Below are 27,966 nucleotides of genomic sequence, written 5' to 3'. Positions count from 1 at the left end.
CAGAGCTCCAATCAGGGCTTTATCTTCCCTTTGAGGACTCAGTACAGTAAAGTGGGATGCAAACAAAATGCAAAATGAGAGAATGTATTGATGCGACATAAAGAAGAGAGCATTACCTGATAATGACAATGATTATGTCAATGACAGAAAAGTAACATCTTAGTAAGACCATCACACTAGAATCTCAGGTTCCAGGCTCAGATTATAAGAAAAATTAAAGTCTAAATAGCAGCATTTCCTATTTGCTTTACCACTACCATCTTGGAAAATGACACAAAAAAGGGTCAAATTCCAAATGTCCCACAGATTAACAATGCAAAAAGATACAAACACCAATGTAAGTGTCACACATCGTTTCTACTGTTTTCTGTATGACATTCAAACACCAAGCTTCATACAGATAATGTGAACATTAATGAATCAATGAGATGTGAAGAGCCCAAACCTTGGTTACATGAACAGCTGGAGAATATCGTAATTAATGATTTGTATTTTCCAAAGACAATATGAGCTGAGCTCAAGTTTTATCAGAAAGCCTCAAATGAGCTTCAGTACCTCATTTTAAATTGCTAAGTTTCATGTTTGGTTCCTCATTTGCCTCCCTAGATAATATTTTGGGGGAAAACAACAACAACAACAAAAACCCAGATGAAACAGATAAATCCCAAGTCTCCTGGCATTCAGGAAATGCGACCCAGAAAAATAGCATTCAACACAGTCCAAAAAGTGGGAACAACAGAAGATCCTTTGCCCAGGTTTGGAAGAGGCCTGCAGAGCGTGAGATCGGGTTTTAGTGGTGTCTGCCTGTGTAGAGTCTGTTCTTGTGCACAGCTACGGGTGGGAGGTGGTGCCGGACGCCGGGGCAGTGCTGGATGTGGTCAAACCACCGTGTCACATTCTCATACTGCTCCTTCTCCTGGACGGACAAGTCCACCTGGGTGTGGGGTGACAGTGGTTAAACGCAGTCTGCTTTGGGCTAATTACAGTTTGCTAAGCCTCGTCCAGTATTACAGGTCAGCTCGGGTGAGAGAGCATGTACTGGTGCCGTACGCAATATCACACATGAATGTTGAAAAATTTCTAGATTTCTAAAAATTACTACTTGAAGAGATTACCATTTGTGTCAAACACCCATTTTCCCCATTTCTGTCAAAAGCAAGCTGGAAAACACATGTGTATGAATTACCAGGCATGCAATTTTCACTTATCTAATTAACTGGAATTTGGAAATTCCCAACAAAGACAGCAATCCACGTAATGTTTGTATAATGTTGTTTTTCATGAATTGAACATCATGACAGGCTGTGGTTGAGGGGTAGCCTGGCTGACCCCTGCTCCCTGAGGTTAAAAAAGACACCGACTGCAAAGCAAAGTGACGCTCATGTGCCTGGTGGCAGAGGGCTACTTTCTATCTCAACAGCCACTGACAAGTCTCTCGCTCCCTCCTTCTCTCCATCTCATTCCCACTTTCCCATTTCTGAACACAGTGTTTTTTTTGCAACCCTGAAAGGCATTACTAACTTACTTGTCCCTGGTCTGGGGCAAAAGACTTTGTGCCTCATCCTTTTACTTCTCTGAAGAGATGTGAGAATGTGTTTAAAACCAAATACTTTATTACCAACTTGTTCTTGGTGCCCTTTGGCATTAAGACTGGACTAATTGTGTGTTATGCAGTGTGACTAACTGCTTATTATCGCTGTGGTTTGACTGAAGTGAGTGCTAATAGGGAAGGAAAATATGGATGGACAAGACCTTGGTAAATAGTGGAAATACCCCCCAAAGTAAGCAATCTTCTACAACCTTGAAAAACAAATAAAAATCTTAAGTAAAAGTTCTTCCACAATGACTGAGATTTAATGTTCACACAGAGAATGAAGCCTGTTAAATAGTAGACCAAGTCCATCAAGTGTTTGACGACATGATGATTTTAAGTCTGATCAAGGATAAGTACACACATGGAGCAACGAGCAATCCTATGTGGATATCAAGGGTTAAAAGATTAACTAGCAGAGAACTCAAATGGTCTGCCTCCCACAAGGACAATATTTACCCAAACTTGCATCAGCGAGCCCAACCTTCATCTTGTGCCTACAGTGGCAAGTTTGATCACGATCCATCAAGACCTTCTGAAGTTCTTGCATACAACAGATGTGAGGGACTTGATTTGAAGGTTGCCTAACAGGGAACATGTCTTAGGGCCCCGTCACACTTAGCACAAACAAGCGCAAATGAGGCCAAATCAGCCCAAATGGGAAAAACAGCCAGAATTCAAGCCACAGTCGCATGGCACAGACATTCACACAGCCGTGTATAAGTGCTGTACGAATACCCAGAATGTGTTTCAAAGCTGCCTCAAACGATTTGTGCACATTCGGAGTGCAGCAGCTCCCAAATCCAGGTCGACAACCCAGAGTGGAGGTCCAATGTGGACGCCCTCACTCTCTCTCTCGTACCCACCAGAGAATTAGCTGTTTGGCATGGGCGCACATGCAAGAAAGTGATCAGCTGTTTATGAGCGCGCACACGCAGCTGAGCCCACATGTTCCAGCCTCACTCGCATGCGGCGGTTTGGTCAGCTGTCGTGACCACACACACAGCGTGGTGTGTGGATGAACCAGCCACATGCACACACAACACTTTGATCAGCTGTTATCCCATCTGGACATAAAGTCGCAGGAGTGGCGAAGGAGGCCATGAAATCGCCGGTGGCCTGTAAAAAGCGCCGGACACCTCCAATGTCACATGGATGCGGCCATGGTGCTAACGTCACTGTATTACGTTACTGATCCATATGTAATGATTACTGACACATATCTGTCAAAACATTGAATAAAAAAAAGTATAAAGATGACTGAGTGTTTGCCCACCTGCATCCGTCCTGCACCTTTCAGTCCAGTGGGTCCATCTGGGGCCATTCCAAAGGTGACTATTTATTCTATTCATACTGTGATGGCTTGGTAATACAGTTGCGACAGCAGTAGGCATGTGGAGATTAATCGATACGAATCGGTATCTAGATACAAACATGCGCGATGCGAGTGCATCGACTCATTCAGTGTGCATCAATTCAATTGACGGTTGAAATTGCGATAATCGGTCGCTGCCTACCACAACAAACATGATGACATCAATAGCCTTTTTGCTTAATGATTCCCTTATCGGTCCTTCAGTTCGGACACCAGAGTGGCCATTGGTTTTGAGGGTGTTTATTGGGAAATGATCATTTCTCTATGTTAATTGCAGATTGCAGTGGATCTGCTTGAAGCAATGAAGCAGCGCTTCAACCCGCTGTTCCCTGGTTCTCTGCTTCGCTTCCAACAGCAGGCCCCCAATTTTTTCATTAACTCCTCTCAAAGTCATTTAAAGATGTCAACTGTGAGTCAGCTTTGTGCCGATTAAAATCACGAACTGGGACTCATCTTGTTGCAGGCAAGAAATGAGAAGCATCCTGGCCGTTCCACACTGGAGTTATACGTGATGGTTCTCTGGTGTGAGCATCAGCTGGTGCGTAAACTGAAGTTGTCCATCAGGTAATGGAAATAATAATAATAATAATAATATCCTCTGTTTAGTGGGACTAAGTGCACAGCTCCATAGAGCCGCGCAGATTTCGGTCAGAATTAATAACTTGAGCTGAATTGCCATTTTATCAAATGAAACCTCTTCCCAAATGTTATAATACAAACAATAAACTACAACTGACCAAAACCGTTTTTCCCCCCAAAATAAGATGTCCTCGGTTTTTTATGAATTACGCCCTGACGTGCGGCACAGCCAGCTGAAAGAGAACAGCTCAGAGTCTAAGTAGTTACATTTGTGTCGTTAATATCTGAAAGGAAATGTTTTTGACAAAAACTAGATTTTATTTATTTCTATTTCGGTCCAGAGATCTAGGATCCACCATGTACATCAAGGATCCAGTGACCATGTACACATTTTATTGGTTTGTATTTATATCTAGAGGTCAAGGATCCAGTGACCAATTTCATATTTATTTACTTTAACCCTCTGGGGCCGACACCGTCGTATATGACGGCTGAGGCCAAGCTTTACTAAATTATAAATAGCTTTTTAATGATATGAGATAGAAACTTACTTTGTTGCTGAAAAGTTAACTCAGCAGACTTTTGAGCCTCCGTCCACCATCTTTGTACTCCTCATAGAAGCTGTGTGATGACGTGCGCAATGTGTGTCCAATCGGAATTGGTTCATCGTCACATAGTTTTCCAAAATCTAATCGTAGGGTAGATTTACCTCATGTAATAAACCAAAAATCATTTTAGCAGTGACGTGTTACTAGTTGGCCCATTTGAATAGCCATCTGGCTGTTGGCTCCAATGCACCCTGCACCATTACGCACAGCGCTCAGTGAAACTGAGCGGACGGAGAGCCTCTCACACAATCTCACATGCTCAAACACAGTGTGTGAGTTTCAAAGATGATCCACTCCTCACTACCTGTGAATGTTATTGAATAAGCCTGTGGCAAGCTCTCTCTCTCTAAAGCACTGTTTACCATATCAATGAAGCAAGGGGGGGAGGGCCGCTTCTCAGAGTGTAAGGAGCCAAAGTGGGCCAAAGTGTGAAATCTGCTTTCAGAGCAGCACAGAACACTCCAAAACACAGTAGAAGTAGAAGTCTGTGATGTGACCTTTGTGTAATAGTAGACAGAAATTGCTTTGAGATGAAGACAAACAAAACGCATAGATCATTTTGTATATATTGTTCAAAATGTACATTTATGTTTATTGTTTGAACCTTTTTGTTGTACAGTCTTTCACAGAAGAGCCCAAATTACCTTTCTAAAGTGTCAAAACAGTTGTTTATCATAGTTTGCTGTGTGTTTTGAATAAATGTGTGTGGAAAATTATTTTCTGCTTTACTTTTTCCTTTCTTATTTCTGAATGTAAACCTTTATTACACTTATAAAACACAACTATAGCATATATATTCTGAAAGTACAGGTTGTCCTGAAAAAAAAAAGAGACATAAAACTTGATTGTGGGATGTGGGGAGAGCTGGTAACAGCAAGAACAAAACATTTATGCCAGGCGAGTGAACTGTCCAAAAAATGCCCTCGGAGCCCAGAGGGTTAAGACTCAATAAAATGTTGACATAGAAAACTTGTTAAGCCTACATTTAGTACACAGAAAATTCACAAGAGGTATTATAAGGGAACTGATAAAGAATCGGCTCGATAAGCGGAATTGATAATGGCATCGATATCGATAAAATCTTATCAATAGCCATTATTAACCCCTTAACGCCCGAATTTATATAGCTGTATATAAAAAAATGTTTTGTGTGTGTTTTTGCCTTTAAGTAGATGGTAAATAATGTTGAGATTATTAATTTCACTTTTGCACAAAAACTAGATAGTAATATTGGGTATTCTGGTAATGACTTTATGTTATAATGTTATAATAATAATGATGGTATGTTGCAAATTTGCGACAACGGTCATACAGGTCAATTTGGTAAGTTGCATATTTGAGTCAGAGATTGTAGCATATATGCGACGATGGGCGTTAAGGGGTTAATCGTATTGCACCAAACTGCATTGTATTGCATTGTCAGGAATTGACACAAGCATTGTCAAAATTAGTTCATTTGGTTTCTATAATGGAGTTGAAACAAAACAATCAAGATGTGTTTGACATGTAGACTTTCAGAGTTGACCAAAAATATCACATTAACCATTTAGGAATTACATTACAGTCATTTTTATACACCATTTTCAGAGGCCACAAGTAACTGGACTGAAACAAAATTAAATAAATTGTGTCCTTGTCCAAGTACCTGTCTGCATGCAACAGCAGCAGGTGTAGTTTGTGGCGTAGATGGTAACTTACCATAAGAGGATGGATTCCATAGTATATGAGAATATCAGCTAAGGTGAACTGGTGGCCAACCAGATACACTTTGTCTTGCAGATAGAGGTTCAGGTCCTGGAACACAGTGATTGAAAGACCAACAGTTGTGCTAATCAATTTATTAAAACAATTAATGCATTTATTCAAAGTATTTCTTTGTAAGTGAACATTTCTTCACACAAGGCACAATCACTGGTGAAGCCTACTTTTAGTAGTCAAGATGGAGAGTTGCAAAAACTAAACCAAACAGAAAGTCACAGGCTGTTTATTATGTTATGTGAGGTACTTCAGTCTGGATTTTACTTTGTATGTGACACTATCTGTATTTTGTGCTATGTGGACGTATATAAACTGAAAGGCTACGTTTTCACTCTCCTCATGATGACAATTTACCCCAAATGTGGTATAATTCAGGTGCTTTGTCTGTACTGCCACTAAATGATGACAAATCTGGTTTGCAAATCTAATGACGCTGTCCTAGACTTGGCTAGAGTGATGTGCATTACCCAGTTCCTGTCTGTATGTGCAAAGTTGGTCATGGAAGTGCTGGTCCCAGGGGATGGAACCATCTTTAGCACTTATACACCGTGCGAAAGAGTACACTCCATGCACACAGAGCTTCTCCAGGGCAAATGGAGTTATTGCGCAGCAAGAGTGAGTGATGCCAAACAAGGCATGAAGACTGCAGACTTCCTCGCTTTCCACAATGAGATCCTTGCTTTTCTTAGCCTAAAGCCATGAAGTTGAAGCCCAGTCGAGCATCAGAAGAGAGACAGCTCTCCTGCCACCCCCACCCAACACATGGCGCTCAATCCCTGGTTGTTCACTACCTGTTTATGCATCTTGATCATACAGATAAAATAAAGACAGTAAAATCTGCAGCAGAATGTCAAGTAAGCACTTTCAGAAATGAAAATGAATGTGGAAAAAGTGAGAAAGTAGAAAGAAGCACATGTGAGATTTTTGCACTTTGTGTAGGTCGTATACAGGTACATCTGATCATTTCTACAAGTCTAACGACAGACCAAGATAAATACAACGCATGCACTGATGCACATTCTCTCTTATAACTTTATACTTATTATTATGTCTGATTGGTCTTATGCTCTATTTTGGGGAAATGGTCACATAAAGGTTACAGAAAGGGCCTTGTGACCAAAGAGGCATAGGTTTAATGCCTAGATCAGGCAGAAAAATCACTAAGGTACTCTTAGGCAAGGTCCTTAATCTCCAGGTTTGAGCTCTGCATACTGTCCTTACCCCTGCCAAAGAGGTAATAGTTTCATTGGGGCTGGTTTTGTGTCTGTTGGCAAGATAACTCAAAATATAACAAGCGCAATCAGAGATTTCTGATGTCTGCCAAGAGTTGATGATGACTCAAAATAAAAGATATGTAATTCACATCATGATCCGGACTTCACCTGGATCCAGATTCCACAACACAATGCAATAATTGCATACTGATCCAGAATGGTCCAACTGATCAAGATGTTGCAATCTGATATTCAATTCACAAGCTGAAACAAAATAGTGTCTTCCTGAGCTTGGTTTTACATTGTGATCCTTAAAAGTCTACAAAGTGAAATCCTGATCCAAAATCCGGCTCAAGATTACCTCCAAAATTTAATGCAGTCTTCCAAGGCCTAACACTAAAGTGTGATGAAAATTTAGTGAAAATCTTAAGTAGTTTTGATGTAATCCTTCAAAGCCTATATAAAGTAAAATCTTGAGCCTGAATCCGAATCCCCTCCAAAATTCAGTGAAGTCTTCCATGCCCTAATATCTATGGTGCAAACTTGGTGAGAATCCATGAAGTAGTTTTTTTTTTTTTTTGACGTAATCCTTCAAAGCCAATACAAAGTGAAATCTTGATCCAGAATCCGGCTCCGTTTCACCTACAGAATTTAATGGAGTCTTCCATGGTTTAATATCTACCTGTGGTGAAAATTTCTTCAAAATCTGTGCAGTAGTTTTGACGTAATCCCGCTAACAGACAGACAAATAAATAAACGCCGATGATTTTATTACATCCTTGGCGGACGTAACAATGAATTTAGTGAAATTTGGTGAGCAGAGATGTTCCAGGAAATACACTGAACAAAAACATAAACACTGTTTTTGCTCCTATTTTTCATGAGCTGAACTCAAAGATCTAAAACATTTTCTGTATAAACAAAAGACCCATTTCTCTCATATATTGTTCACAAATCTGTGTTAGTGAGCACTTCTTTGCTGAGATAATCCATCCCACCTCACAGGTGTGGCATATGAAGCTGATTAGACAGCATGATTATTGCACAGGTGTGCCTTAGGCTGGCCACAATAAAAGTATAGTTTGGACCTTGGATCCATAAGACCTTTTAAGCAATATGCGGCCTTGGTGGAGGTATGCAGTCCGAGTGTCTTTTAGTTGTAAAGAGGTTTAAGAGTCTGCGTCAGACAGAAAAGCGCTATATGAATGCTGTCCATTTACTAACATGCTGATTCCTAATGATTGTGTCTGCACAAACTAGCAATATGTCACACACTACGTCTGTATGTCTTGATACTGACCATCACCCTTCCATTTAAAGAATGACCTTTTCAACATGTATGCTGATCTGTTTGCTGAAATTGGAGCTACATGAAGCCTCTTTCAACAGAATAGTCTTCAACTGATCATTTAAGCAAATATCTAATCAGTCAGTCAAATGGCAGAAACTCAATGAATTTAGGCATGTAGGTCAAAAGGATCTACAGAAGTTCAAACCAAGCAACAGAATGAGAGGAAAGGTGATGTGAATTTAAGCGTAGGGCTGGCACGATTAGGAATTTCTGGAGACGATTAACTGTCAGACAAATAATTGCGATTGACGAATATATTGTCTATTTTTTCTTTTTTCCTTCTTTATATGCTACTATTGTAGTATAATAAGAGCAATATAATGATGTTTTGAACATCAAGAAATAGACAGACATTAGTATCTTCTCCATTCCTTAAGACGATGTATTGTGATCAATCTGCTGCAACAGGGCAAGCACTGAAGCAAACTCACATTCGTCAAGAGCCAGTTGACAGAATGCACCAGCTGCTGTTGGACCGGCTGGCGATTGTGCTGGTGTGGTCTTTCCAAGTTTGGCATATTGCTGTGGGTGGTGGGTCTGTAGCTGTTGTTTCAAATTTGTTGTGTTAGTGCTTGACCGGCACTTTCTTACGCCAAAGTTTACATATCGCTTCCTCCACGTTACTGGGCTCTCCCTTATCATTAGGCTTAAAACCGAAATGCATCCTCAGCAGTGCTGTGGTATGTGGCTTTGGTACAAGAACCTCCTCACCCTCCATTTTATTATCCTAGCCTCGCTAACCATCCAACCAAGATGAGAGGGAAACAGAGTGAGTGAGGCTGCAACGCTGCGTGTGGCTGCTGCTGCTTGCGCAGCATGATGATATCAGTTTCGGAGTTGTTTTATGCAATTTTGTGGATAACATAAATAATTCACGGTAATCACGAATATGAAAAATATTCGCGAATATGAAAAATAATCGTGATTGGCGAATATTGTAATAATTGTGACTGCCCTATTTGAGCGTAGCATGGTTGTTGATATCACATGTGCTGCTTTGACTGTTTAAGAAACTGCTGTTCTGCAATACCGAGATTTTCAAACACACACAACATATCACTTAGGTCGACACAGAATTATCAGAAAAAGAAGAAACATTTAACTAGCAGCAGTGATGTCTGATTGACAGCAGACGTAAGAGAAGAATGGACCGATTGGTTCAGGCTGAGAAAACACAAGTAACTCAAATAACTAAGTAAATAAATAAGTATTGGGTTACATAAAACCAGCAAAATTAATGAGAGTATAGATTGAATTACTGCAATATTGCAGTAGGATGTCCACCCAGTATAGGCTGAACTGGTATGGTTTAAAGCGCAGATTGGAGAAGCTCTGTTATCAATAAGCTCACAGGAGAGCTATTTATCTCCAGATTACATGAGTGACGAGATGTTTACTTTGGTAAAAAGTCACAGGTTGAAGACACCGGAATTTCTTATTTAACACCCCATGGTCAGAAACTTTAAGAACTTCTGTGTTGACACTTTTCATCTCTGGTTTATTTAATGGGCGATGACTGGTGTGCTTGAAAGGCGGGTGCTAAAGATGCAGCAAAGCCAGCAGGACAAGACAGGGGGCCACCAGGCACCAGAGCTGACCCGCTCAGGGCAACTTCATTCTGTAAATGGCACCATTAAAATATTTAAAAGGCCTGTCCAGATAACATGCTGCCACACAGCATGACTCTATAGCCATGCCACAACAGAGCGTCATGCTGAAAAGTGTGCATGCACACAGACACAGACACTGACAGGACAATGCCAAGAGGCGCCTAGTGTCCAGCAGGCCAGTGGCTGGCGATCTGTTTCACACTGACTGGCATCAGGCACATTAAAGTGTTTTTCTGTGTCATGTGTGGCCATGTCACTAAAGGGCCATACATCAGTCTGTATTCCTGTCGCTTGTGGCTTAACGAGACAAATACACACACACACACACACACACACACACACACACACACACACACACACACACACACACACACACACACACACACACACACACACACACAGTAGTGGTCTATCTGGTGGATGGAGAAACGGAAAAGCCGTGGCACCTCTCAAAGTAAAAGACTGATTTCATACTTCTGACTGATAACTGCAGCTGCATTCACAATACATATATCATTAAAATAAGCATTCATAATTTGAAAAATGCTGTACAAATACATTTGGAGATGAGTATCTAAGGTTGGCATGTCACTATTTTGGACATAAATGAAAGTACTTCTTTAAGTTATTGAATTATCTTTGAAAGACTTTCAGGTTACAACAATATGTGTAATTTATCAATACCAACATGATGTGGTACACATCTAAATCAGTAAACAGGCTGCATTTATAGAGATTAAAGCAAAAAAAAAAAAAAAAAAAAAAAAAAAAAAAAATATATATATATATATATATATATATATATATATATATCTTTTTTTTTTTTTTTAAGAGCCAACTCATAAGCTGTTCATCGTTTAGCTTTTAATAGAAACCCTTTCCGATCGCATCCTATGATTTAAGGAAAAACAAGGTGACAGCGAAGAAACAAATCTTTTAAAATACAAAAGATTAAATAAGAGCTGTGTTTCTTTTTCCTGGTCAAAAAAGGATGAACAGAATTTTTAAAAAATGGTTTGAAGTCTGTGTTATTAGTTGAGCATTAGTAATTGTTAATGCGTCACAGGTCTTTAGCTGTTTTTAGTTTAACCACAGCGAGGACAATCAGAGAGGCACAAAGTTATAACGAAAAATAAAAATGTAATAAAATGTGTTTGTAAAGCTCACTGCAGGTGTGCTGTCGTCACCGCACCTTCAGACACAGAGAGACGACAACAACCATTTTGTTCAACTCAGAGCTGCTGCACAAAACAGCAGATGAACAGCTTGCAGCATCAAACACTAAAAGTGGGCAGCTCGGCCAAACCCCAACCTCCCCCTGGCTATGAGCCAGTTTTAATGCCATGCGATCTACCCACACTATCTTTGCTATTGATGTAATGGGCACCCCTGTTCCATGATAATTAGGGAAAATAATTTTAAAATTGCATGTCAGTGCTGCTTTATCATGTATCGATGAGACAGAAACAGCTTGAATTGAACTAAGTTATTATTGAGCCAATATGACACCTGAACCACATGAGGACCCAAATCAATGCTCAGACCTTAACTGGTTCATTGTCATTATTACTTCACAGCCATTTCCAGGTTGCTCACAGTAAAATCAGGATGCATTAAGCGAGTTGGTGACTGCCTTTTTAGCACAGTCAACATGTGGAAAACAAATGATTTGTCTTTCAGCAAAAACCCAATATCAATTGAAAAGCCATCACTTCATGAACAGAAGAAATTAAGGAAAGAACATGTTTTAAAAGAATCAATTTTAAAAAAGAACTGACTGTTGACAGCCTTCTTTGTGGTGAGAAACATTGCTGGAAGTTGTTACAGTGACTGCACGGATTTTCGGGCAACTTTGTGTTTCACCACTTTGGCGTGGTCACGGAGCACTATTTTCATTCTTCAAGTGTTCATGACACCAGATGCATTCAGCTGACTCACGTACTTCGAGAAATCATCACTGACCTCATCCTTTTCATCCAGCCATAACCATTTAAACTTGTTTTTCATTATATCATCAGTCAGTGGAATGTTATCATGCCTTTAAACGTGGAAAATTTAATAGTTTTTGCAGTGTGCCAAAACTATTCAAATATGATGGCATACGAAGGAGTGAAAGCAGAAAAGTGTCAAATCACAGCTTTTTGTGTCTGATTTATCAGGTGTATGTCCAGGCTGCGAGTCCGAGTCTGAACACAGTGCGGGGGGGGGGAATGGTCGGGCTTTTATTCAGGGAAATGACTCCAGTCCCACATGCAAGGGGTTTTTAATGGAAATACATTGCGATTGGACGGGACATTTTATCCGATGTGAGCAAAAAATCTGTTATATATGGTGTTTATTACATGGAAAACAATACAAAAACATTGGGACTTTTTTTGTCCGGTGACTGCGATTATCCAGTTTATACGATGATAGTTTAGTTTATTTTTACATACATGGGACTGAATAAATTTACCTCTCAAAACTTTGATGATAAAGTCACTTCCATCCCACACGGCTGACTTTATTTTCCCAAATTTTACTTCGTTCGGATCTGAAGGGAATCTGTACCTCTTGAACCCCTTATTGTGTCTATTTGTGCATCCAATTGCACAACAACTCGGCATTTTCAGCAAATAAATTAATAAAATACGTGTACAAGTCACCCGTGGACTTGGAAAGCTACGTAACAACAGGCATGTCTAAGGCTGAAAAATGGTTCACAGTTCGTAGTGGACTGTGACCCAGGTGCCACAACTGAGCGCCAAGCCCTACATGATTTCTTCCACCTAAAAACAGTCCAAAAGCCACCATCTTAAGCCAGTGTTGCTAAGCTAATGCTAACGGACGCGCTAGCCGGCCCAACATTACCCTTATCTGGAGTGCCGAATTGACACAAATTTGTCATAGCGACGGAACACTTTAATCTGTGCATTTATATAGCACTTTTATGGTCAAAGTGCTTTACATTGAGGCCTCATATTCACCCATTCACTCTCTCTCTCACTCACACACACACACACACACACATCAGGGCACTGCCAAAAAATGCTCACTACACCCTGGGAGCAACTTGAACATTAAGGACCTTGAGTGATTTTCTAGACTGATGGGGACTTGGACCGAGGATTCTCTTGTCACAAGGCCGCAACTTTAACCACTTCACCATCACTTTTCTAACTTTGTCAGTGTCCAAATATCTATGAACTTGACTGCATTGATGTATCATTTTCTACCTTAAGAATGGTCTTGACATCTTCCTTGGTACAGCTGTTCAGCTTGGTGACTCTGTACTCCAGCCATTGCTGCACCACAGCCCTGTTCTCTGCAGAGTCTCCCAGCAGTTCAGGGCGCTTGGCTTCTTTTACCAGTTGGCAGGCGATGGTCACTAGTCCGACCAGTGGGGAACCATCACTAGTTTGTAATACAGGTGCCTGGAGACAGAGACAGATGGATATTAATTTAATTAAATTTAATCATAAACTCACTCACTCTGACTTTACACCTTCTTAAGAAAGTTCTGCGCCAGTTCAATCATACTCAGTTAATTGTTTTAGCATTAATTAATCCATACATTTTTGGGGGTTTGAGGAAGTGTGTCATATGTACTTCAGTTTGCCACTTACTAAATTTCGCATTTCAAAGAATCATATGATATTCAAACATAAACTTGAATATTTGCTTAAGATAGTTGTTGTCAACTTGTCAGGACAGCCTACAACGGTAACATTGTCTGATAAGTCACAATTTCCAGTGAGAAAAAATTACACAGCCCTTTCCACTGCAATTATGTACTGAACACGTCACCATTTTTCTCAGTAAATATATTTCTAAAGGTCCTACCGACATGAACTTTTCACCAGATGTCAGTAACAACCCAAGTAATCCATACATGCAAAGAAGTACCAAAAAACCTAAACAAATTAGGACAGAAATTAAGTTATATGTAATAAAATGGAATGACACAGGTAAAAAATATTGAACACACTTACTGAAATTTAACACTTTGTACAAAAGCCTTTTTTGGTCGTAGCAGCTTCAAGATGCCTTCTGTATGGAGAAACTAGTAGCATGCATTGCTGAGATGTGATTTTGGCCCATTCTTTCACACAAACAGTCTTCAAATCTTGAAGGTTCTGTGGACCTCTTCTATGCTCTCTGACCTTTAGTTCTTTCCATAGATTTTCTATTGGATTCAAGTCAGGTGATTGGCAGCTTTATTTTCATTCTCTGAAACCAATTGAGTTTCCAGGGCCTTGTATTTGGCATCATTGTCTTGTTGAAAAGTCCACCCTTGTTTCATTTTCATCATTCTTGTAAATTTTTATCAAGATTGTCTCGTCCCATTTTTTATTCATCCTTCCTTCAATTATATGAGGTTTGACAGTTCTGTATGCTGAAAAACAACCCCACACCATGTTCCCACACCCAAACTTCACCGTTAGTAGGGTATTTTTGAGCTGAAGTGTCGTGCCATTTGACCTCCAAACATGGTGTGTATTTTGGCATGCAAAGAGTTTGATTTTGGCCTCATCTGACCAAACTATATTCTCCCAGTATTTCACAGGCTTGTCTAGATGTTGTGCAGCAAACCTCAAAATGCTTTTTCTTCAGCAATGGAGTCTTGTGTGGTGATTGTGCATACAGGCCATGGCAGTTCAGTGCATTACTTACTATTTTCTTTGAAAGAATTGTAGTTGCTAATTCCAGATCTTTCTGAAGCTCTCCACAAGTGGTCCTTGGCTCTTGGACAACTCTTCTGATAATTCTTTTCAGTCCTGTCAGAAATTTTGCAAGGAGCACCTGGTCGTGGTCGGTTTATGGTGAAATTATGTTCTTTTCTCTTCTGGATTATGGCATCAACAGGGCTCACTGAACATTCAGGAGTTTAGAAATCCTTCTGTAACCAATACAATGAGTATGTTTTGCAACAATAAAGCTGCAAAGATCTTCACAGAGCTCTGCTTTCACCCATCATGAGCGGTTTCTTGTGTGACACCTTGGAAATAAGACCTTTTTATAGGCCATCAGTTGGGACTGAACTGATATTAATTTGCACTGACAAGGGACAGGACTGCTTTCTAATTACTGATAGATTTCAGCTTGTGTCTTGGCTTTCCATGTCTTTTGCACCTCCCTTTCTTCAAGTGTTCAATGGCATTTCACAATATTACACAGAATTTATGGATAACTATGGTTTAATTATGTGTAGATTACTTGGGTTGTTCCTGACATCTCGTGAAAATTTCCTGTCCGTAGCACCCTTAGAAATATATTTATTGAGAAAAATGGTGATGTGTTCCATACTTATTTTACGTACTGTATGCTGGCAGAGTAACACCATATGTGTTGTTAATTTCATTGGTATTATAACAAATGCTTTGTGCAGTGAGGGCAGAGACTGAGTTTTTCCCGGTGAATACTGGAGTTTGTCAGGGATGTGTCGTGGCTCCGACACTGTTCAGTGCATGTATAGACTGGGTGTTCAGTTGTGGAAACCAGAAACATAGGCACTTTTTTTGCAGAGGAAAGGTTTGCTAACCTCAACTTCACAGACAATGCCGTGAGCTATGCAGAATCATTGGGTTTAGGCTCTGATTGCAGCACTTGAGAAGGATCCATGAAGTATCCATGAAACAGCCTAAGGTTAAAAATAGCTCCTAGTGATGTTATACTAAGAAAAATCTTAGAATTCCTCAAATTTTTAGACATTCCTTAGAATTTTCCCTTGGTAAGATGAAAGTTGTCCGCAAAGCACCTTAGGCCCTAAGAGAGCTCCTAAGGTGCCAAACTGGCAAGAGTAGAGAGGAGGACTTTTAAGAAGCCTAAGTGTCTTAAGCAGACAAGATAGCAGAAAAGACAGGAGGAGAGAAATTCTCCGTATGTAGGATGACAGTGATTCAGTAACATGCTACCGACTTGATCTACATAATTATTTTATGTTAATTTACTGTCTTAATGTATTTATAAATTGTTTAAGTTCTATTGTCATTATTTACTATTATTATTATCAGTATTATTATTGTTAATTTATTTTAATATTATTTCTATTTTGCCATTTGATTTTAAATGGACCACAACAGAAATAAGTGTTTTCACTTCCTTGTGTCCTGCATGTATTTTAACACATTTACAATTATATTATGTACTTATAATGAGAAATGACGCACAAACATTTTTCGCATCAATATCTGACTTCCACAAGAATTCTACGAGTTTATTGGCGGTTTGCAAACCAACATGGTGTGCTACCGCCACCAACTGTGTGACGATGATGCACCTTAATTGATTCTGCTATCAAAAATAACCCGGAATTGTTCACTACATAAGTAAAGAAAAAAAGAAAAAACAGATTTCAGTGAATTTCTGGAAAACTTTCATCACTGCTAAAAGGATTAAGCCACACTTGCTGATCTCACTGGATTTCTAATCAGATATATTTGATGCTCCCATGCAGACTCAATCATTCCGATTAATAACAGATTACTAGGGTTTATGTAAACACAGCCATAGACTGGTTATTTGCCACGTCCACATCATTAAAGTTATGAATGCGGAAAATACATAAACAGACTGTATGCCATGTATGTGAGTGAGACGCAATTATCTGCTTTTATGTGATGTATAGCATTGTAAATGTAACATCTTTGTCATGTAACACATCACAGCATGTGAGTTTAGGCTCTTGAAAATTGCAGTAAGCCTTATTTGTCATTTATGACATGCAACACATTCAACAATAATGACAATAACTTGGAGAAAATAAAGTCAGCCAAGTCAGGTTCATCCATAAAGGGCCTTTTACATTGAACATTTCATAAGCTTCAGACAATGCCTACCAACGCTTTAACGCGTCTGACGCTTGACGTCAGACGCTTCGCTTCGGAAGCGGCAATGGGGGTGAAGATTGCTACGTCACACTCTGGCTGTTACCACAATCTGAAAAAAGTTCAGCGATCGTCATCTTGAATTTGCGTCGCCTGAACAACAAAAAAAGCTTAAAAAACAGCAGAACGATTCTCCCATCACCCTGTTGGGAGAAGCTTTTTTCAGCTTCTTTTCGGAGTGACACCAATCGAGGGAGGACTGATGACTTGGTGGGATATCGATTGAACCGCGACAGTGGGCCGACCTGCAAGGAGAAGCCGGGATTTGGGGCATCATCCCTGGGCAGCCGGGGTGATGGAGCAAACCCACTCAGCCCGAAATCTCAGAATGTGCAGAAAACCTAAGTATAGATGCACTTCAAAAACTTCCATTGATGAGCTGAACACCATGAAGTCCAGTCGAAAGAAAACATTGCTGCTTTTCAAAATAGGACAAAAGTATCTTCAGCAACACCACCAGAGTTCAAAGCTGCAGAAGAGACCTTCACCTGGTCCTGAGAATCCAGCATAACATCACCTGCTTCTAAATAAAAGGCACTTTCAACAGCAACTATTTTATTATTTTTTTAAAAAGTGGTTTCATTTTATATTTTAACAATAAATGAATACATTTTTTAATTTTAATTTACAGATGAAAGGTTTCTAAAGAACCATTTATTGATTTATTTAGCTATTTTAATTACAAGTGTTCTAAACTTTTTTTTAACAGTAATCAGAAATTTTGAGGTAACAAACAACAAAAAAAAACATTTCCAAGGATTTTTCTTCAGAAAACTGCTCCATAAATGAGCAGTCCTGTCACACGTTTGTTTTGTACAGATCAGTGGTTTCTGCACCGAACTGTTTTGTACACATCAGTGGTTTCTGCCACTAGTCTTCCGTGTTTTGGCCCGACGCGACATTCCTATTGGACAGTGCGAAGGTGCGTCACAGCTCAGAGCGTCAAAAGTTGGATTGGGTTGAATTTTGACCGCGTCAGCCTGCCGACAAGCGGCAATACGCGCTCCCGTCAGAAGCGTCGCATTAGCTCGGCTTTTGACGCCTCTAAAAAGCAACATGTCTCATTGAAAATAATGCTTTTTAGACCAATTCCTGATGCCTCTGATGCTTCCGACGCGTTCAATGTAAAAGGCCCATAAGACAGACTGCAAATAAAACTGAAAAATGGCTTTTACATATCTCCTTAAAAATGGGTAGTTTGGTAAATATAATAAATCATAACACTTCTAGCTGCACTACTTTTCAGTCACCATATCATCTTAGCAAATAGCTAGTGGATATTTTGCCGGATATGGCAAACACGCACCTAACGATATTTGACCGGATCTCCTTGCTGATTGGCTAGTTCAAATGACGTCATCGTAGAGGGCATTTCAACATGGCGGCGCCCTCGGCATTGAGTGTTGGTGCTAATTTTTCATCTTTAAATGCTGTTTTGGGTGCCATAAAGTCATGTGAATCGGAACAGAAAATCACCTAGTGCTGGAAGGATTCTCAGACGCTAAAAGCAGCTCAAAAACATGGCATACAAATAATTTTGGGTACGGCGCTTTTCGCCACGCGGTGGAAAAATTTCGGGCATGGTGGAAATAATTTTTCAAAAAACAAATTCAGAAAAAAAAAAAAAATCACTAATTCAGAAAAAAATGACATTCAACGCAGCCTTGGTAATTTTCTGTGTAGGGTGGGAATGATAAACAACTTATTTTTTATTTGACCTTAAGTGGCCTCATTTTGTGTAGCTGAACATGATAAAACATTCAAAATGCCATGGTAAACAGAAATAATCTCTTAGATTTGTGATTTCCAAAACCTGCAAATTCAAGACAGAATAAAAACAAAAATACAGAAGTCCATGTCGGCACGTGTGTTTATCCTGTTTTTTTCCTCTGTCAGCGTCATGTCTGCAAAGTCTTCGATCAGTCCACCCCTGAAAATAGTGAATGGTAAAATATGCCAATTTTCAATAATGAAAATCACCAATATCGAGCTACTATCACAAATGTGAAATAAAGAGCTTAAACTCCGAACGCCTTCAAGTTCCCGCCTGACCGTGGCCATTCCGTCGTGAATAAATTTAGACAGCCGGCAAAATAGCGCAACCGGCCATTTTGCCGGTGCCGCGTAAGGCGAAATATCGTCCAGTTCAACTTTGCCGGAAGCTGATTTCATCACAGGTTCTGGTACAGACGGTTGCCAAGTTCCGGATCACCTATTTTAAAGTCCCGCTATACGGAGCCATAATGCAACTGAATGTCCTTTATTGGGTATTGTTTTATTGGGCATTTGGATGTTATTTAGCCGAAAAAGTCCTGGTGGAGTAGCGCTTCTACTTAAAGTGTGAAGCCACATTATGTGTGGTGCAAACATTTGCCAGAAATGGATCACTTTTGCCAGTTCCGGATCACGACACTCTGCGTCACTTTGGGGGCATTCCTGGCATCTGGCTGGAGCCCTTCTAATGCAGAATGATGCACTGTGCCCGAGAATGTGTTTTAAACACAAAATTATAGAAATTATACTTATTAAATGAGAATTTACTTTGTTTTGAAAAGCTCCGTTATACGAGGTCTGTCAATAACGTAATGGTCCTTTTTATTTTTTTCAAAAACTATATGGATTTCATTCATATGTTTTTACGTCAGACATGCTTGAACCCTCGTGCGCATGCGTGAGTTTTTCCACGCCTGTCAGTGACGTCATTCGCCTGTGAGCACACCTTGGGAAGGAGTGGTCCCGCCCCCTCGTCGGATTTTCATTGTCTGGAAATAGCGGAATGAAAAGGACTTTTTTTTCCATCAGAATTTTTTCAAGTTTGAAAAAATTTGAATGAATGAATGAATGAAAATGAATGAATGAAAACTGTTTATTTCGAACATTTGATACAACAACAATTACAAGATAGATCAGTAAAGACAACAACAAAAAAGTTCCTACTGTGTACCCAACATGTCCGAAAAGGGGTAGGGTGAAGCATCAGCTTATTTATCCCTACCCCTTCTTCCCCACAACCAGTAATACCCTTTGCCACATATACACATAGATTCCTACACACCTAAATCGATATCAATATATATATATATATACATATACATACACATATATATATACATACACACATCAACATACATACACATATACATACACATATATACACATATACATATATACACATACATAAATATACACCTTCACATACCTACTTACATACAAAATACTATATATTTACAAGCCGAAGCAAAAAACAAAAACACCCTAACCCTCATTACCCTTCCTCCTCCCTATACCCAGAAAAAACCATATTTTTGTACCGCTGTTTGAACTGGTTCATGCTTGGACATTGCTTGAGCCCCACTCCCAATCTGTTCCACATCCTCACCCCACAGACAGAAATACAGAAACCTTTTAATGTTGTTCGTGCCCACTGATGCTTTAAATTAAATTTCCCCCTCAGACTGTAATCCCCTGATCTGTTAAAAAACATATTTTTAATATTTGCTGGAAGTAAATTGTTTATTGCTTTATACACAATTTGTACTGTTTGAAAATGAACCAAGTCTGTGAATTTTAAGAATTTGGATTGTAAAAATAGTGGATTTGTATGATCTCTATAGCCAGTATTATGAATAATTCTTATAGCTCTTTTCTGCATTACTGATAGTGATTGTGTTGTACCTTTATAAGTATTACCCCATACCTCTGCACAGTACTGTAAATATGGTAAAACCAGTGAGCAGTAAAGAATGCGGAGTGAGTTGTGGTCCAGAATATGTTTTGCTTTGTTTAGAACTGAAATGCTTCTTGACAGTTTACTTTGTATATGTTTTATATGAGTCTTCCAGTTTATCTTATCATCTATTATCACCCCCAGAAACTTATTTTCATGTACCCTTTCAATATCTACCCCCTCGACTTGTAACTGAACCTGTATGTCTGTATTACAATAGCCAAATAACATGTATTTTGTTTTACTTAAGTTTAATGATAATTTGTTTCTGTCAAACCATATTTTCAATTTTCCCATTTCTATACTGATCCTCCTCAGTAACTCCTGCAAATCCCCCCCTGAACAAAAAATGCTTGTGTCATCTGCAAATAATACTAATTTTAATATTTTGGAAACATTGACAATATCATTTATATAAATTAGAAACAGTTTTGGACCCAATACTGACCCCTGTGGGACGCCACAAGCATTGTCCAAGCATGATGATGTATATTCCCCCAACTTCACAAACTGTTTTCTGTTACTTAAGTAGCTTCTCACCCAGTGCAACACCAACCCCCTAATCCCATACTGTTCAAGTTTATTGATTAATATGTCATGATTAATTGTATCAAAAGCCTTTTTAAGGTCTATAAATATTCCAACTGAATGCAATTTGTGGTCTATGGCGTTTGTAATCTCCTCAACTGATTCTATTAATGCAAGTGATGTTGAACTATGTGCTCTGAATCCATATTGACTATCAGTAAGTAATTTATGTTTATTTATGAATTTGTCTAATCTATTATTGAATAACTTTTCTAATAATTTGGAAAATTGTGGAAGCAAAGAAACAGGTCTATAATTTGTGAAGTGGTGTCTATCCCCAGTCTTATACAGCGGCACAACCTTAGCTATTTTCATTTGATTGGGAAATTTACCGGTTTGAAATGATAAGTTACAGATGTATGTTAATGGTTCTACAATCCATTCAATGACCTGTTTTACCACCACCATATCAATTTCATTTAAATCGGTAGATGTTTTATATTTACAATTATTCACAATGTCTATAATTTCATTTCCATCCATTGCTGTGAGGAACATTGAACAGGGATTTCTTTCTATAAGATTATTATCCCAATCCTCAGATTGGGAATCGGGAATTTTTTCTGCCAAGCTTGGTCCAATATTTACAAAAAAACTATTAAAACCGTTGACTACCTCATCCTTATTTTCCTTCTTGACATTATTATCAATGAAATACTGAGGGTAACTCTGTTTTTTATTACCATTTTTGATAATGCTATTTAATATATCCCATATTCCTTTAATATTGTTTTTGTTATTATATAATATGTTACTATAATATTCCTTCCTACATACCCGTATAATATTAGTTAATCTATTTTTGTATTTCTTATATCTATTTTCTGCCTCTTTAGTCTTTAGTTTTATGAATTCTCTATACAGTGTATTTTTCTTATTACATGCATTTCGTAACCCTTTCGTCATCCATGGTCGAGCTTGGATTTTTTGTTTTCTGTAGTCTTGTTTAATTGGACAATTTTTATCATATAATGATGTAAATATTTGTAAAAAAGTTTCATATGCACTATCAACATCACTTTCACTGTATACCTTTTCCCAGTTTTGCTCCTGTAAATCCTTCTTTAGTGTGTTCATGTTTTCCTCTGTCCGCACTCGCCTGTATTTTATTTTCTCCTCTGGCTGATTCCGCCGATGGTTTCTATTATAAACGATGAAAACTGGTAGATGATCACTAATGTCATTGATTAATAATCCACTCACAGTGTTATTCTCAATATCATTGCTGAATATATTATCAATTAAGGTGGCACTATGGGATGTAATTCTGCTTGGCCTGGTGATTTTTGGATATAAACTCATACTGTACATTATACTGATAAATTCATCTGTTATTTTATGCTTATTTGGATTGAGCAGATCAATATTTAAGTCACCACAAATGAACACAGTTTTTGATTAGTTTTTGAGAACATTTTTCCCATACAGTCAGTGAATGTTTCAATACTAGATCCTGGTGCTCTATATATACAGCTGACTAATACATTTTTGCTTTTTTCTTCACATATTTCAATAGTTATACATTCTAATAAGTTATCAATCACAGTTGTCATATTGTCTACTATTTTATAATCCATGTTCTTATCCACATACACAGCCACTCCTCCTCCACTCTTATTTTTTCTGTTTACACAATTAAATTCATATCCATCCAGTTCAAAATCCATTCCTTTATCTTCATTGATCCATGTTTCTGATATAGCAATTATGTTAAATATTTTTTTAAACTGACTTAAATATTCTTTAATGTTGTTAAAGTTTGCATATAGACTTCTGCTGTTGAAATGGATTATTGATAATTTGTTATCCGTTCTAATGATCCGATTAAACTGTTCATCTGTATAATAGCAACAACTGTCATTGATATTTGAGAAGAAATTATTGTCCGGGTCTATATCATGCTCCAAGTCCAGTACATTGTGGTCTGTGTATTTAAATGTTCTCAGTTCTACTTTTCCATGATCAGCAATCCTTTGAGTTATATCCTTCTTGTCTCCAGATGTAGATGAATAGGTAGTAGATGAATAGGTTCCTCTGGTCTGTGTCATGGTGTTGTGATGTGTTTGTGTCCTCATACCTTATTGGTCATATTTGTCCAGATCCTCGCTTTAAGAAACACTATTGTTCATATTTGTCCAGCTCCTCGATGTTCCTTATTGCCATGACTTTTGCTTGTTCTGGTGATCCGTTCAGTTTGATGAATATTTTACAGTTTGAAGTCCATGTGTGCTGGATTTTTCCCTGTTTCTTCAAGAAGCGTGCTTTCCTGGCGATGTCGGCATTCCGTTTGGTGAGATGTTCATTGATGAATACGTTTGTTCCTTTCAGTTTTCTTCCTTGTTTTAACAGTGCTGTTTTGTGTTTTCTGTTGATGAATCTCATGATGACGGTTCGTTTATCACCGTCATTTCTCCGGGGCAGAGGGTGGCACGCTTCAATGTTATTTAAATCCATTTCTATACCTTTAGATAGGAGGAAATCAGCAACCTGTTTTTCCACAGAGCTGACCTCCTGTTCACTGGGCTCCCCTCCGCTCTCATCTGTTACCGCCCGTGCGTAGGACCGTGGTTTGATGTGAAGACCTGTGATGATGACGTCGTTAATTCTGGTGTACTGCTCCAATTCAGCCACTCTATTTTCCAGCTGCACCAGATGCCGGTCTTTCTCGGCATTCTGGAGCCGTAATGCCTTCACCTCCTCCACCAGATCCATGATTGATTTCTGTTGCTGCTTCACAACAGAAATCTCCTCTGATAGAAAGTCCAGAGATTTTTTAATATCGTCACCTTCCTCCGCTGTCAGAACCTTCTTAGGCCCCATGGTCGGCTTATGAGCAGCTTGTCGATCGCCGATGTTAACAGCCTGCGTTGTTTGTCACCGGGATGGATCTGCACTGCGCTGGTGCCGCGCGGCCGCGGTGTTTCCGCGCTGATGGATCCGCGGTGGCTGCACGAGGCCTCGGGGAAGCGGCACTCGTGACGCGCGGCTCTAATGACGCAGCGCGCGACCTCAGTGAATTCACCACGTTGGGCCTCGGACGTTGTTGCTGTCCAGTCGCGGGGCTAAGTTGCCGGTTGAGGTGGTATTCCCACTGTCCGGGTTGGCAAACACCGGCGTGGCAGATGGCAACTACAAACACCACCTCTGAAAACTCAGGTACAAACTTTTTGCAGCTCGCTCTGACGACACGCAGCTCTGACTGACTGTGACTGACGCAGCTCTGACCTCAGGACATGTTTATCTCGGCTTTCAATGCTTACCAGTCCAGTAAGTATCAGTGAAATTGTGGAGAGCTGGACATGTCCAAACTTGTCCTCTGACACGCCGAAAACGGAGGTGTTCCTTTGTCTCGCTTCCAAAGCGAATCGGTCTTTACGCGCGAAGCCTCCGCTTGGCTTTCCATGACAAAATCTCTTGTTAAAAGTGAAATCTGCCAGAAAATGGCTGATGTCCAGCTCTTGTGGTAACCAGAGAAAGAGCACACGACGGTCTCGTATCCATAGAGCCATCCGTTTAACTGTCCGGTGGCTTGTGCCTCGTCGTCGCAGCTCGGAGCGCGGTGCGCCAAGCATCCTTGAAGGGGTCCTTAAAGCTGTAGTAACAGACCTTATTCTCTGTGAAGCCCGTAAAATTTTCACCGAAAGCCAGATAAATTTTTCGAATGGTTTCCAGGTGCCAGTCTCTAACAGCTTCTGAAAAAATTCTGATGGAAAAAAAGTCCTTTTCATTCCGCCATTTCCAGACAATGAAAATCAGATGAGGGGGCGGGACCACTCCTTCCCAAGGCGTGCTCACAGGCGAATGACGTCACCGACAGGCGTGGAAAAACTCACGCATGCGCACGAGGGTTCAAGCATGTCTGACGTAAAAACATATGAATGAAATCCATATAGTTTTTGAAAAAAATAAAAAGGGCCGTTACTTTACTGACAGACCTCGTACGTTTTTACGAGCAAAAAATGAAGTGTGGAGGTGAGATTTCTCCCGAATTAAAAAGTAAAAGCCCCCACATTCATGTCCATTCGTGATGTTGAGATGACCCCCAAAGTCCACATGGCTCACAAGTACAGACACGAGGCTGCTGCTTCAGTGATCCACAACCGGCAAATTTTCACATCGGAGATAAATGCGCGCAGCAATTAAACAGCAAGACATAACACACTGACATTTTCTACCCAAGTAAGTAAGTATTTTCCCACTCTAGAACCAAAAACACCGAACGGCTAACTCACCTTTGCTACGTTTTAGAGATCGTTACTTTAAAACTTGCAGGAATGAGTAAGTCAGAAATGCGCGCACACCGCAGACACCGGGATGTGTTGATTCCTCTGTTGATCACAAGGATGGCTGGATCCAGTCGAGCTTGTGGTCGTTTATAGACAAAACATCAATCTTTCCATTGGTAACAAGTATTAGCTTATTCGTGCTGATTACGAGAAACGGTGGCGCAAAAACCACAGCAGTGATCCAGAACTGGGCAAGTGACTGTACCAATGACATCATTTGAATTAGCCAATCAGATAGGAGATCCGGCAAAACATTGCTAGCTGTAAGTTTGCTGGGTACGGCAAAACATCCACAACCTAGCAAATACTCAAAGAGTACATTTATTACAAAGTAATAAATGTGTAACTTTGCACTGCTGAGGAAGAGCCAACTGTGCTGGAATTTCTCTCCATGACTCTGCAGAGTTGTGAAAAGAAGTCAACGCCATGAAATGCAGCCGTCTGAATACAATAAAATATCAGCCTAACTGGTGAATAAATGAGGGGTGCCGACGCAGCAACGTGGACAAGCCAAGACAACTGGCTAATATTTTAAACTAGCTCGCTAGCATAACTCGCTAACTGCACTCTTAATAGCAAAATGTCGAAGTCTCAATTCAAACTAAACAGCCGTTTAAAACCAGCGGCGGTTGCCATACCAAGGCATGGTCATGTCACCTTATTATCCTCATGTGTACTGTACTTGTTGGCTTTTTTCAGTCTTAAGTACTTCTCCAACGACGACAGCTCCTTTAACGCCATGCTTCTGACTGACGGAAGAGATGGGCGGTACCGCGTGTACAATTGGACCAAAGCCTTCTGGTCCCGCCCACCAAAATGTGATCGACTCTCAAGACAACCAATGAAAAAAAAGTATTTTCATTACGCTGGGTTGCATCAGCAAAAAATATAAAATAAAATAAAATAAAATATAAAAAGCAAGAACCAAATCAGTGAAATTATGGCTGAGTAGTTTAACACTGATTTGGCATTAATGAAATTGCATATGGCAAATGCGAACATAGTGTTAAAGAAGTTTTTATTTTTAGAATTCATGGAATATTTGCTAATCATAAGAATGTGCAGCCAAATGTGGGAACAGTAAGTAACACACATGTGACAATAACCATCAAGATTTCATTGTAGGTCAACAGTACTGTTGATACTTTTTTGTTACATACTGAATAATGAGAAGTGGGATTAGTTTGCTTTTTTAATTTAGAAGAAAACATAACAACAACAACAACAACATCTACACAAATAATAATAATAATAATAATAATGGCAGCATGGTGACTTAGTGGTTAAGGTCCAGGGTTTGATTCCCACCTGTGGCCTTTGTGTGTGCAGTTTGCGTGTTCTCCCTGTGTTCGCATGGGTTCCCTCTGGGCATCTGGACCCTTGGGCAAGGTCCTTAATCCCCAAGTTGCTCCTGGTGTGTAATGAGTGCCTTGCATGACAGCTCCATAACGTTGGTGTATGAGTGTGTATGTGACTGGGTGAATGCCAGGCATCATTTTAAAGTGCTTTGACCTTCTGATTCAGATAGAGAAGTGCTATATAAATGCAGTCTATTTTCTTTCAGTCTTCTCTGGGTTCCAAAATCTGAAGATGTCCAGCTTTCCACTGAAAATACGCCTCCATATTTGGAATATTAGAGACATTACCTACATAAATAGTCATGGACATCTGCAGATGATCAGCTTATCAGCGAAAGCCAGTCCTGCATGGCTATGTGTAATTTGATCAAGAGTGACTAAATAAATAGACTGACACTGGATCTAGAACAGAACCTTGAGGTATCCCATATTTCAGTGTGGAAAATGCAGATGTATTGTTGTTATAAAAAGCACACTATGATAGACCTGGCAAGTACAAAACAGTAATAAAAGTACCATACCTCATCAGGGATGCCAAAATAGCTCTCACTTCTCTTGAAAAGAATACAGTGAACAACTGTATCAAAGACTGACCTTAAATACAAAAGCAGCAACACCAATGTGGAATCAGCATCCATAGCCAACAATAATTCACCACTTTAGTGAGTGAAATCTGCATGGAATGAAATGCCCTAAACACAGAATGCAAAGGTAATTACACTCAACAAAAATATAAACACAACACTTTTGGTTTTGCTCCCATTTTGTATGAGATGAACTCAAAGATCTAAAACTTTTTCCACATACACAATATCACCATTTCCCTCAAATATTGTTCACAAACCAGTCTAAATCTGTGATAGTGAGCACTTCTCCTTTGCTGAGATAATCCATCCCACCTCACAGGTGTGCCATATCAAGATGCTGATTAGACACCATGATTAGTGCACAGGTGTGCCTTAGACTGCCCACAATAAAAGGCCACTCTGAAAGGTGCAGTTTTGTTTTATTGGGGGGGGGGGGATACCAGTCAGTAGCTGGTGTGACCACCATTT

At 39.6% G+C, this 27,966-nt stretch overlaps 1 protein-coding gene across 1 annotated transcript; it reads right to left on the bottom strand.

The window, feature by feature from the left end:
- Positions 1 to 94: 94 nt before the first annotated feature.
- On the bottom strand, positions 95 to 26,342 carry eef1e1 (eukaryotic translation elongation factor 1 epsilon 1). Its single transcript, XM_034171049.1, has 4 exons — positions 26,211 to 26,342; positions 13,302 to 13,499; positions 5,852 to 5,947; positions 95 to 934 (listed from the first exon to the last, which is right to left on the bottom strand). Exons 1-4 carry the CDS (start codon positions 26,292 to 26,294, stop codon positions 791 to 793), a joined length of 522 nt encoding a protein of 173 aa, XP_034026940.1. The 5' UTR covers positions 26,295 to 26,342; the 3' UTR covers positions 95 to 790.
- Between the last annotated feature and the right edge of the window lie 1,624 nt (positions 26,343 to 27,966).

The sequence above is a fragment of the Thalassophryne amazonica genome, chromosome 1 (assembly GCF_902500255.1).
Source record: "Thalassophryne amazonica chromosome 1, fThaAma1.1, whole genome shotgun sequence".
Classification (NCBI taxonomy): Eukaryota; Metazoa; Chordata; class Actinopteri; order Batrachoidiformes; family Batrachoididae; genus Thalassophryne; species Thalassophryne amazonica.
This window is presented reverse-complemented; position numbering and strand designations above follow the sequence as displayed.

Bases quoted from the DNA above. Each gene is read 5' to 3' on its own strand.
- eef1e1 (XM_034171049.1), bottom strand. From the start codon at position 26,294: ATGGCGTTAAAGGAGCTGTCGTCGTTGGAGAAGTACTTAAGACTGAAA. The intron at 5,948-13,301 runs GTAGAAAATGAT...ACTGTGTTCCAG, and splicing joins ATGTCAAGACCATTCTTAAG to GACCTGAACCTCTATCTGCA. The intron at 935-5,851 runs GTAAGTTACCAT...CCCCACACCCAG, and splicing joins ATGGAATCCATCCTCTTATG to GTGGACTTGTCCGTCCAGGA.